At 48.7% G+C, this 13,035-nt stretch overlaps 1 protein-coding gene across 1 annotated transcript in view; it reads left to right on the top strand.

Annotated features, from left to right (window-relative positions):
* The window catches only part of SORD (sorbitol dehydrogenase), a gene marked incomplete at its 5' end in the record, with an annotated part of 17,244 nt that extends 5,074 nt beyond the window's left edge, over positions 1 to 12,170 (top strand). The window contains 5 exons of the mRNA XM_010013372.1: positions 1,738 to 1,856; positions 2,331 to 2,396; positions 9,110 to 9,285; positions 10,071 to 10,192; positions 11,959 to 12,170. Of these exons, the coding sequence (XP_010011674.1) occupies positions 1,738 to 1,856; positions 2,331 to 2,396; positions 9,110 to 9,285; positions 10,071 to 10,192; positions 11,959 to 12,124 (649 nt within the window). The remainder of the gene's footprint in view (positions 1 to 1,737; positions 1,857 to 2,330; positions 2,397 to 9,109; positions 9,286 to 10,070; positions 10,193 to 11,958) is intronic.
* Between the last annotated feature and the right edge of the window lie 865 nt (positions 12,171 to 13,035).

Here is a 13,035-nt window from a genome sequence, read left to right on the forward strand (position 1 = left end):
CAGAGGAAGTGTTCAGGGTCACATCAGTTGGGATGAGGCAGTTGAATGCTTTTCTCATGAGAGTCCTCAAGCTGGAAGCTGCTTTCAGAGTGGATCCCGAGCAGCTGCTGTGGGATGATGTGCTGGGCTGGGTGGGACTCCTCAACTTGTCCAGACTTGCTGTCACTGGATTCCTGTGTGGTGGTAACATTTTCTGACAACATCACAAGTTTTTGCTTGGGAGGCAGGGGCTGCTTTGTAGCTGTCTTTTTTTCCTCCAATTTGAGGAAATACACTTTGGCTAATTTTATTTTTTTTTAAGCTTTGAAATGCAAAGCCTGATTCTAGTGCTCCTAGTTTCAGATCAGCAATGCAGGCCTATCTGATGCAGAGCAGATTCGCTGGCATGTAATGACTCTGCCAGCACAGATTTGCCTAGAAGAGATGATGGCTGAGCTCAGTGGGCTCTCATATATTTAAGCAGATATTATCTGTCCTTCTGCTGGTGGACAGACTGTGTTGGACGCTCTGAGTAATGTAGGATCATGCTGCAAAGCTGCCATCCCCAGTGATGGGGCTCTGCCCAGACCCACTAGTAGCAAATGTGATGCCAACCTCTGAGACAACTGAACTCTTAGAGTTAGCCCTTTAATGCCTCCTGGAGATAAGGGACAGAGAGATATCCTACAGATATCCTCCCACAGCTGTCATTTCCGTTACTTTGGCCTGGCTGAGATCTGACCTTGAGCTTTCCAGGGCTGTCAGAAATACCTTTCTCACAGTGTGACAAGCCCATGCTGGGAGCTTTCTGGAGGACTGGGTTGTGGGGCTGAGGTTTATTTCTGTCAGCAGTTCAGAAAGGTTTCATCCCCTCTGCTTTTTTCCATCACTTATGTGTTACAGTACTGTTTCTGTCTTAAAGTTGATACCCACTTTACACGTTTTCCCTGACTGCTGAGGGAATTTATGCTGGGGATCAGTCCACTGGTTGGAACACTTGGTGCATGAGGGGAGGACATCCAGGGCATGATGAGAGACCTGGTTCTGGCTGCCTTTGCTTTATGTGGCATGACCATTGGAAGTAAGATGTTTTCTAAAAGTGTGGAGCTGAATGAGTTGACCCAGATGAAGGATCTGGGAGCTCACTGGTAGATCTCAGCCATAGGGCAGCCTTTGGGGTAGGCAACTGTGGGGGTTATTCCAAATGAGTGGCAAAGGAGTTACTGGATTAACTCACCAAGTTTTGGAGAGATGATGTGGGGAAGTTTGTGAGTCTCTGTGTTTGGTGCTTGGGCAGACCTCACTGGTAACTGGTTTAGGTGCACTTGAAGCAATAGCAATAGGACAAGAGGCTGAAACTAAAACAGGGGAAGTTCAGGTTAGATATAAGGAAATTCTTTACTGTGAGGGTGCTGAGGCACTGGCACAGGGTGCCCAGAGAAGTGGTGAATGCTTCATCCTGGCAGTGTTCAAGGCCAGGTTGGACAGAGCCTTAGGTGACATGGTGTCCCTGCCCATGGCAGGGGGATTGGAACTAGATGATCTTTGAGGTCCCTTCCAATCCAAACGGCTTCAGAGGAGGGAAAGAGGCAATATAACTTCTTTGAACACATTCTAGCCCTGCATTTCTCAGACTAGACGTAAGAGTGTATTTTGGCACCATGATTTAGAGCAGTGTTTGGTCTTTAAGTTCCGTGGCTTTCCTCATCACCCTCATAAACCTCTTTAGTGACTGTTGCTTGTGTCTGGTTCTTGCAGGCTTCCAGATAATGTCACCTTTGAAGAAGGAGCCCTTATTGAGCCCCTTTCAGTGGGAATCCATGCCTGCAAAAGAGCGGGAGTCACTCTGGGAAGCAAAGTCTTCGTGTCTGGCTCTGGTACAGTGAACATACTCAGATCTGGGGTTCTCTGCCTGCCATGGTATGGAAGGCGGTGGACAGGATGCAAGATCTGCTTCTGAGCTCAGCTGTAAGCGTGCCTCATGTCAGAGTTACGGGGGTGGGGGGGGACCATGAGGCTGTCCTTACCCATGCTGACCTACAGTGCTGCATTTTGAGCAGTCCAAATGCGAAGTGCAGTGTCTGGGTGTGCTGAGCCTACCAGCTTGAGGGAGCAGAGGAACAGGTGGTGGTTTTCCCTGCAGAGTCCCTTGTGTGGCAATAGCTGCTCTCTCAGCAGCTCGTCTCACTATTCTGGGATCATAGTGATACTGTGATCCAGGTGGACAGCTCTGAAACACAGTCAGAGCCTCCTTTAGCCTAGGAACATGCTGAGCTCTGCGCATGTTCAGAGCCTGTGGCTGGTGCTGTCTGGCAGTTGTATGTATTCTCTTTTCTCCCCTTTGTATCCAGGACCAATCGGCCTTGTAAATGTGCTTGTTGCTAAGATGATGGGTGCAGCGGCTGTGGTAATTACAGGTAAGTCCTTTTAACCCTTAAGAGTGTGTCTATTTCCCATGGTACAACACTGACTAGTTCCAAATTACTCCTTCAAGGTAACTGCTGGGGAAGGCAGCCCAAGCACAGTGGAAAGTCTGTTCATGAATGGAGTAGTAGCGTGCGCCTGTTTGGAGGGAAACCTAGTAAACACATCGTTCCCCAAGACAAGACTGATCTCTTGCACTAACTGGGATCTGTAAGAAGATGCAGGTTGCAACTGGTGCTTCTCTGCCAGGTTAGCAGACTGGGGTAGTAACTTCTGCTTTCTAGCACAGACAAGTTGTGCTGGTGGAGTAGCTACAGTGCTTCCAGGAGAGTAAACCAGAGGAAAATGAGTGGTCCTTGAGTCAAGTCTAGAAACCTTTTTCAAACTCTGAGCAGGTCTTCTGGGAGGAGGCAATGTGTCTTGACTGTATGACAAAGCTCTGAGTTACAGAAGCTGTGCTTGCTCCTGGTGCCTTTGATCACCGACTGTTTTGGGTTGTTTTTTTTTTTCCATTTTGAGCTTTTCTGACCTCAATTTTGTGTTTTACCTTTAACTCATAAATCAAGTCTTGAGGATTGGGTTTTGTCTTCCTTGTAGACCTTGATTATATCTGCCTCTAGTCTTCACCTAAGCATGCAGACCAGGCAACACGCCATATTTGAGACCCTGTTTGGAGCTGTTCTTAGAGTTTTGCTCTGAGCAGGTTTTTTCTCTTGTAGTGTTAGGTGATAGCACGAGCGCAGTGTTTGCACAGTCCTTTCTGTGTGCAACCACATTGTGCCTCTCCAGTCCTCCTTTGCTGCCCTTCCTTTTGCTGTCCTGCTGTAGGGTTCATTTTCCACTGATTATCCTTAATGACTGAAATGGCCTTTTCAGGGTTCCTGCATTTCAGGAGTGGGCCTTCCCTGAATAACTGTGTCCTGAATGTTTCTAGTCCAGCTGCTGCTTGAGCCATGTTTTTGTCTGGCTGCATCTAGAAAACCTCTGAGGATGGAGATCACCTTTCTGGATACCTGCTCCAGGATTGTACCACCTCTTAATGAAGAAGCTTTTTCTGGGGTCCACTCACAGACTGTCATTTGTGGGTGTTTCCCTTTGTCTGCAACAACTGAAATGAGCCTTCATCATCCTTGCAGCTGCCCTTCTGGTTGTTGCAGGCAGCTGTTGATCCCCCCTTCTCTTTGCCATGCTAGCCCAGCTCAGCTCCCTCCATCTCCCCTGAAGTTCAGGCTCTTCTGCATACCTGGCCCAGAAGGACAGAGAGAAGGAGTAACCTCAGGAAGTTCCGTGGTCGAAATTTCCACCTGGAGTTTGAACAGGCCCTGGAAGTGGTGTTTCCAGCTCCTGCTGGGATCTTTCTGAGTGGTGATGGCTGGGAGGAGCAGTTACAGGAATGACTAGACAGTGAGCACAGGTTGCTGTAGCGTTTTGGGGCCAAAGCCCCAACCTGAACTTTACAGAAGGCTGTTACTCCACCTCCCACACTTCAGGCCTAGAGTAATTTTGCCCTCTCAATTACTGTGTTCACCTTCAGTTGAGAGACAAAATTCATGTCCCACCTTCTTGCCTTTGCATAAGCATTCTTCAGGAGTAGCTCATGTGAAAACCTAAGGCAGATCATTACCTTCTCCTCCCTAAATCCTCTTGCTGCCAAGTCCAGGGCACTTTTGGCTCTGCTGGCCACACCTTGCAGGTGTGTGCTTGGTGGACATGATCAGTCCAGATTTTGTGAAGTGTTTGAATATGCTGGTTGCTATAGCAAGAAAAGCAGCTCTGCCTCTTGAGTCATGTGTAAGGAATCTTGCTGTTGAGTTGGTGGGTGAGCTGGTCTTTGAGTGGGGAAGGGCTTGCTGAGCTGGCAGGGGCTGGTGAGGCTGAGGTAGCTGGTCCAGCCTGCCCACCCATCTCCAGTCCTGCCTGGGTGCATTCTCCCCTGTAACACTGGGGCTGCTGTTGCCTCTGCTTGTAGACTGCTCCTAGGGACTTTTGGGAAGCAGGTCTGTATAACATGTGCCATAGGGCTCCAGGTGGCCATAGGAAGTTCTTGATACCTGGTTTGTAGGGTCAGCAAGCTTGGCTACATGGAATTAACCCCTTCTTATCTTTATGCCTTGGTCTCGGTAATGGTGCTGACTTGCAGAATTCTCCCACCTGAGAGGTGTTTGGTTGAGATGCTCAGAGGCACCCATGGAGGTGCTGTCCCTAGTCAAAGCTTTGTATGTAGCCTAATCTGAGGAATGGGTTTCGTTTGGCTTGTTGCTGCTGGGGATTTTTCTGTCCTTCTCACAAACTCTTTTTGCATCAGCTTTCGGAGCCAACACCTATGAGGTGAGGCAACTGTCTGCCCACAAAGGCCCTCTTGCACTTTGCTGTACTTTGATTCTTTGAATTCATCACGCAGAGGTTTCATGACCGTTTTTCTGTGAGGAGATTTGTCTGCGCAGCGCTTTGAGCAGCACTTCAGGCTTCAAATGTTTGTGTGTGTGTTGACAAACGGCACACAAATAGAGAAATATCTAGAAGAGCTTTTTTTGTGACTTGGGGAGAAGTGACCTCCTGTAGCTGCTGCAGTGAGTGTCTGTAGCATACGTGGAGTCAATGAATTTTGGACAGTTATGTCTGCCAAGGGGTCGGGTCCCTTCTCTGGGACTCCCTGAGACCAGCTGGCAGTGTAGGTAGAGACTAATACTCTGCTTTACCCTTCCAAAGGCACATGTGTGTCAAAGCTTGTCTTTCCTCGCAGATACAGCAGCCTTCCCGATAAAAGATATTAGTGCTGCTGGTAACCTTTGCTCTTCTCCCTAAAGTGCTTTATTCCTGGCAGACGAGTGTTCTACCTTTTGTTGGGGTGGGGCGCTGATGTATTTAATGGACTGCAGTTGGGTGCAAAAGATTGGTTTGCTTCATGGGTCCTCATCTACTCTTCCCTAAGTGCTATGGCTTTCTCCACTCTGCTGTTGAATGAGTGTGATTGATATTTATGGGCAACCTTCTCCTGTCCTTCTTGCCTTGCTGTGTACATTGCTGTTGCTCTGAGAAGCTGCTTTTCTCCTTAGAGGCATGTAGAAAAGCAGTGTTATTCCCCAGCAAGTGAAGTGATAGTTTGGGTATTCATATGGAGGTGTTGGGCTATTGTGCCTTACTCTGTCTGTCACTAAAGGTACACTTAGCAATTCATGCTTAAGGGAAACTTCCCCCTGTGCTGTCTAAATCTGAAGTCTTGGATACTGGTGTCCTCAGAACCCATGGAGTCAAAGTCAGGGAAGACAAACAACTGGACAGAGTTCAACTCCTTTGTGAAAGAAGATCAGCATAGAAAGTGCAGGAGTGTCAGGATATTTTCCTGTTTAGTTGGTTTAAGACCATCACAAGAAGTAATTTGATAACTCCGTGTGAGCAGAGATACAAGAACAGACTGCCCTTATCCTGGCAGCCAAAACTGTCACTAGCTCCTGGAGCCGGGAGGTGAAAGCAGATTTCTGCCTAGAGGCAAGATACAACTTTTTAACTGTGTAAGTGATCAGTTTCCCAAGAGCTCTGTGGGGTTCAGCCACAGTAAGGTTTAAAATATGAACAACTTAATCTTTCTCAAGACTCACAAGTGTCTGGAGCTCTAAACAACACAGTAACTTCATTTGATAACCTGCGCATATGTCAGCTTCAGTAGATGCTCAGTGGTGATTCACTTAGGCCAGGTATACCAAGGTGTTATCACAGCCCTGACCGGGTTGGATGGTATTTCTGTGTCCTGTGTCTCTCTCTGATGTGAGGACTTCCTTCCCAAGCAGGTCAGCAAACCAGAGGCCAACCATAGGAAATGTGGGAGGGTTGTTGCCTGAGAGTGACTTTTGTGGCCACTTTGAAATGCACTGGCTGGCCTGTTGCAGGACACTGCCAAAGAAACTTAATAAAATATATTACTGATGGGGCAGATATTCTAAGTGGCTCAATCCAGCTGAGTCTGCTGCAAGGTCGTGTTTTGAGACCAAACTTCATGGGGAGTTTGGTCCATTGCTGGGAGCACTGCTGAGCCCCTGCGGTCTCCTTGCTGAACACTGAGGTTTGTGAGACAGCAGCAATGCCAGGCAGAAGTCTTTCTTAGTATTTCAGCTGCCTCAAAAATGCCCATGTCCATGCTCATACTGCATGGGGGATCTCCAGCAGCAAGAGCAGAGGGTCTCCAGCTCGGGTAGCAAAGGGTCAAGCATGACTGTACGCGTGGCCTGAGGCCCAATGCCTCCTGCAGCTGCAGGAATGAGAGCCCATCTTGAAGCTTCCAGAGTGATGCTGCCCTTACTTTTCAGTCTTGTCTTTTCCTCTTTCATCTGCATTTTATTACCATTCATTATCCCTTCTTGAAACTCCCTCCAGAGGTCCCTGGGTGCTCATCTTGGTGGCTGTGTCCACACCCAGCATCCCGAGCCCTCCTGCTGCCCAGTGGGGCATGTCGTTTGCCTGCCCTGGCAGTTAAGTAGTGTCAGGTTCACATTGTGATGGGCAGGGTAGATCTTGGGGCCTGGCTTCCTTCCAGCACTGGAGCTGAGTCAGTGGTTTATGTCAGAGCAGTGGCTTTGTTCTCTTTCTCTTTTCCCTTGATATTTTCATGCTATGCCCATCTCTGACTTCTCTGAAGACTGTGCTCTGGTGAGGAAGGTATTTTCCTCTTTGTGGTGGGTGGGTGTCCTGTGATGCCCCTAGCAAAGGCATCATTTTCTGAGTCTTCAAGCCTAGAACCTCTGGCAGGAAGCACTGCTCACCCTTCGGTTTTGGGTCTAGGAAATCTTAGGTGTTACAGCTTAGTTTCCACCTTTCATCCAGGTGGGTTTTTTCCAGTGCCAGCACACAGGCCCCTCTAGACCACTGCTTCAGTGCAAGACAAAGAGGTTGTTTCTGCATGGGAAATGCCATTCTCCTCTGCTCTCCACCTCCTCTCCAGAGATGTCCTGGTCACCCACGGTGCATGGAGAGGGATGGGTGGCTCCCTTCCAGGGGATGTGAAAGAGAAGACGCAGTGTAGCTGCCAAACAGGGCAGCTTACTCCATGGTACAGATCATTTTGTGGATATTCAAAAGATAATTACATTGCTGTTGAGACCTCCCTGGACAGAGTACCAGAGTACAGCTGTGCCCTTGCAGATATTTATCATCACCAGCTTTGTTGCTCTGTGTTAGTGGGGTATCTGAGGTCCACTGTATTACCAGATCCACTCCCTTTTTTCATGGGCTTGCCTGCTCATTCATCTGTGACACAAAGTGCTGGAGAGATGCTCAGCGGCCTCCAGTGCTGTTAGAAGGAGAGTGAAGGAATGGGAGAGGCTTGTAACAGCAGGGACACACTTAGTGTTGACAACTAATGCATTCTGCAGTTCTGTCAGCTGAAAGCGTCTGCAGATGGTTCATTAAGGAAGCCCTCAGAGAGCTCCTGGTCTGCTCTAATTCTGTACCACTGGAAGTGAAATAGCCACATTAATGATCCTCTGAGCCTGATGTCTCCTGTTAGAAAGGGTGCTTGGTGCTGTGCTGTCCGTTGCCAGGTGATTCGGGGCCATCAGGGAGGAACGTCAGCAACCTTGCCTCTGCCTAGAGCCCTTTGAGAGGTATCCTTGAGGGTGTGAGCAATAGCAAATAATCTTGAAAGCCAGGGAAGTAAAATTCAGAGATGAGTGGTGGTTTTTTTCCTCACTGTAAGCTCCTCCCTGGATTAACTCCCTATGTGTGTGTGTGTAACATGGTTTTGTACAGTCCCTTTACACCAGTGGATTAAGGTCCTGTGTGAATGAGTGAACCTGCTTCATGAAAGAGTCATTGCCAGAGAGACACTGGGCAGTGCAGTCTTACACAGTTGCAACTTTGGTAAGACACATCCACACTGTTCAAACAGGACGAGTGTGACTCAGCACTGCCCTGTCTGTCCTGACCTCCTGCTGCCTTTTGCTTTTGCCTTCAGTGAGGTTCCTCTGCTCTGCAAGTGCTTGGCAGTGCTCAGCTACAGCTCTTCCTGCTGTGATTCCTGCTTGTGGCATCAGTGTGCATGCCCTTTGGAGTTAAGCTTGGCCTTCTAGTTTGTCTTGGCACACTCTCAGTATTCCAAAGAGAAACTGGGAGATCTACAAGCCGACCGTCTTAGAAAACACCACTCAAGTCTAGTGGTGGCAGCTCTTCCTTCACTCAGACCTTGCTTTGAATGGTGTAGATTTAATCTGTGAGTTTATGCCTTAGCCTCATCAAAGTACACCCTCATCTGCAGCTGGAAAGCCCTTGGTGTCTTCTGTGTCTTTAAATTGTCCTCATCGCTTATCTTTCTCTAGGCAGGTCTCTTCCGTGCCTCCTCACCAAAGGCTGTGTGAATCTGAGGGAGGGAACATAGACCCTTTCCTCTCCTGGTTGCATGCTGCCCTGTGAACTGTGCTGAGACCCCAGACATCTGTGCTTCCCTCAGGGCTCCTTGATGGTGGCCTACCTCCATCAAGTGTGGGAAGCCCTTTGGTCTTGGTGGTCTACATACATTATTGAGAAGGTACAAGTGGGCTGCAATTCCCCACTTTGTTCTGTCACATGGCAAATGCTGTATTCTGTGAGAGTTGGCAGCTGGTCACCCAACAAGGTGGTTCTGTTGAGATGTCAGATGGAGTAAAGGAAGCAGATTCTTTCTCCCCTTCAGCTTCACATCCTGCTCCAGTTCTTGAGTTGTTTTGTCTTTCCCCAGATTTATCTGCCCCTCGCCTGCAAAAAGCCAAGGAGTTGGGGGCAGATTTCACCATTCAGGTGAAGAACGAGACCCCACAGGAGGTGGCCTCCAAAGTGGAAAGTCTGCTTGGCTGCATGCCCGAGATAACTGTGGAGTGCACAGGAGTGCAGGCCTGCATCCAGGCTGGCATTTATGTGAGTACCACTTGTCTCCAAGGCAGAACAGTAATGGCATTGACTTTTCTTTTTCTGGGATGCCACAGTGAATGACAGTTACCTCATTCCCATAGTGCTTAATTGCAGTGGGCTTGGTGTGGGGAGAGAAGGTGCTTGTCAGACAACAAACCAAGAGAGATGAATAAAGAGTTAACATCTTTGCAGGCAGCACAGGGATAAATGTCTGGTTTGATGCTCAGCTGCTTAACCACTTACAAAAGACTACAGTAAGACCCCAAGCCCCAAGTATGGCTACACAGCAGTGTCAGGGAGCTGGTACAGTAGGACAGCATCTGCCATTAAGTTGAGGTTATGTCCAAATAAAGAGAATAATTAAGACAATTCCAGCAGGTGAAGCAGTTAAGGGGGGAATTTTGCTGTTCTGAACTGCCTAATGGGAGAATGTGGCAAAGATAGCGCAGAATTTCACAATGAAAGGACAGGAGACAAATTGGACAAGCTGCAAAAAGAGAAATTCCAGTGGAGCATAAGGCTTTTAGTTTTAAATCCCTCCCTTTGAAATCCAGAAGTACCTTTCATACTCCTAAATGCCAGTCATTTTTCAGAATGAAATTTAGATCCCAAAATCCTTCTGAGGTTTTTGAAAGATTGCTGTATAAGGTGTGTTCTGTTTCGTGTTTACGGGGTCCTGACAGCATCCCCTGCTTCTCTGCCATGGCCCAGGCAGTCCGTTACAGCCACAAAATGTAGGGTTATTTATTCAGGATGTTTAGCAAAATATAACATACTTGTTTGTTCTCCAGGCCACTCGTTCTGGTGGGACCTTGGTGCTGGTGGGACTGGGGCCTGAGATGGTCACTGTGCCCATTGTGAACGCTGCCGTGCGGGAGGTGGATATCCGGGGGATATTCCGCTACTGCAACACGTGAGTCTCATGCAGGGTGGGCTCATGTGTCTCCAAGTCTGTCCTTAAGAAATTTTTGCTTTCCACAAGGAGGGAGGACGTGGAAAAGGCTGGTTTTCCTTACACTAGGTTAAACCTCATGAACCTGAATGATGTGTCCTGCATTTTATGCCTTGGTTCCTGGTTGAGCCCTGCACTGCAAACTTTTCCACAACAAAGCAGCCCATCTGGGTTGTTCTACTGGCCCATTTCATGCAGCATTTGGTGCAAGAAAAGGAACAGACCAGGCTGGACAGGGCTTTGAGCAACCTGGTCTAGTGGAAGGTGTCCCTGTCCATGGCAGGGAAATTGGTAACCTCATGTCACTCTGAAAGGCCAGTGCAGCAATGCAGGCAGTCTGAATGATGTGTCCTGCATTTTATGCCTTGGTTCCTGGTTGAGCCCTGCACTGCAAACTTTTCCACAACAAAGCAGCCCATCTGGGTTGTTCTACTGGCCCATTTCATGCAGCATTTGGTGCAAGAAAAGGAACAGACCAGGCTGGACAGGGCTTTGAGCAACCTGGTCTAGTGGAAGGTGTCCCTGTCCATGGCAGGGAAATTGGTACTAGATGGTCCTCAAGGTCCCTTCCAACGCAGATCTTTCTTTCATTATTTCTGTGATTTGTGCCTTTAACTCTTATGTCCTGTAGAAAGGGAAGGTCAGGTGCTGTGGTTGTCCATGACTGTGCTGGCTCATAGTAAGGCAGGGAGGAAGACACAGCTTTTAGCTGGTTCAACACTTTGTGCTGGGAGATCTCTTAAGCAGCAGCTTGGCATGGCCTGGACCCACCTGGAGCTGCCTCCTGGTATCCACCTTCCTAAATGTTATATTGTCCATTTTGAGGCAGAGAGTGTTGGCGAATCTTATTTCTGGGCAGAGTCAAAATCCGAAGTGCTGCATCCTATGCCAGGTGATGCCCAGCTCTGCTCTCCTCACTGATTATGGTAGGAAATGACATCATCAGTCTTGCTGGACGTCAGGGAATATTGGCTTGAGCAAGAGCCTTGTTTAGTTTTCATTTTGCTGGAGCTGAAGATACATCAGGAGCCAGTCTGAAGGTGTTTGTGCTCTCTACAGAGAACTGAACTGCAGAGCTCATGCACAGGCATGAGGTCTTTGAGCATACCCTGAGGGCAGAAGTTAGCTGTCCTGTCTTAGATCTTGTACTCCTTGGGCAGGGCTTCAGATCCAGCACATGTTTGCAGCCTGGTTTCTGCTCTGTTCAGAGCTGTAGTTTCTTCTGGAGCAAGAATCTTTGCTTAGTCTGTAGAAGTTGTTCTCCAGGAAATATTTATGAGATGTAGTCAACCTCCTCCTTAAAATGAGAAATGTCTTTAAGTGTGGGCAGTTTGGAAATCAGGTGAGCTGCTGCATCCCTTTGTATCTTCGCCACTCTCATTTGACCCATTCAAATGGAACAGCAAGGCAATCAAATTGAGTGAGTCTCTGCCAGAGAAGAGGTTGGAAGCTGACTAAGGCTTTTCTTCTCCCTGCACCAAGTCGCTGAGTTTGAACTTCACAGTGATGAGTCTGCAAGCAGCGAGGCCAGGTGAGAGTAGTTGGCTTGTCCCATCTCCCATGCCTGGTGCTTGACGTTCCCCCCTGGAAGATTGTTTCAGGAAAAGCTCCCCTTGGTTTCTGGGCTAAGGAAATTACTGTAATGAAACCGTGCCTCCTCCATGCCTTTTATGTGGGGCTTCAAACTGGTGACTGTTCTCATCCTCTGCTCTCCATCTCCCTTGCAGGTGGCCTGTGGCAATTGCTCTGCTCGCATCCAAGCGGATCAACGTCAAGCCCTTAGTTACACACCGCTTCCCTCTGGAAAAGGCTCTTGAGGCATTTGAGACCACCAAGAGGGGCGAAGGGGTCAAAGTCATGCTGAAGTGTGACCCCAATGACCAGAACCCCTGAGATGCCACAGTGCCCGGCCCTTTCCCTTTGTCACTGCCTGCCTGAGGTGCGCTGATGAGGCCATGGGAGGCTGATGTATGGCTGTTGCATGGTTACACAGTCACCTTATGCAGGCGCTGCTTTGTAATAGAGCTACAAAATCAAACAATAATGAGAGTGAATGGCACTGAGGGATACATCGTTAGAGTATTAAAAGGTAACTACACATAGAGAACCAGTAGGGAATAGTTTAAATCAAAACACTGCTGTTTGGTTATAGATGGTGGTTCATGTAGTTGGCTCTTTGACAGCCCCTGCTCACAGAAGAGCCTGGATGTCTCTGCACGGCACAAGGTTTGTCCATGCAGACACACTGGAGGAGGGTGTCACCAGCCACATGGGTGAAGCAAAGATAGAGGTGCTGGTGCTTCACCTTCCTGCCCCAGCACTGCCTTAGGGCTGTGCCTGCCGCTGCTCTTCCTCCTCGGCAATCACAGGGTACATGAATACTCCACCTTCCATCACACCTTCCCTAGGGGATGCTTAGGGACTGTAACAGCCTGTGGAACAAAGCCTGGCCAGCCCACCCACTATGGGAATCGTATGCACATTCAGGTCATTCTCTCCATGCTCTTTGCAAACAGCAAACTGCAGGCCCAAAGCTCAGAGCCTGGGGCTATTTTGAAGAAGCCAGCCTGGAGGCCAGCTGGGACCATACCTGCTGTGTCATCCCCCCAGCAGCTCCCCGTTCAGCAGAAGGACCACTGCAGGGCAGGGAAACTGTCCTGCCTGTGGCTGGGACCGCAGAGCGGCCTGTGCTTACATGGGTTCCAAGGGGGCACAGGTGAGGAGTAAGGGGACAGCATCACTCAGAGGTTTTATCACTGCAAATTAAAGGTGATGGTAACTTCTCAGGGATATCAGGCCTTCCT

Source organism: Nestor notabilis, unplaced genomic scaffold (genome assembly GCF_000696875.1).
Source record: "Nestor notabilis isolate BGI_N333 unplaced genomic scaffold, ASM69687v1 scaffold9754, whole genome shotgun sequence".
NCBI classification, from domain to species: Eukaryota; Metazoa; Chordata; class Aves; order Psittaciformes; family Psittacidae; genus Nestor; species Nestor notabilis.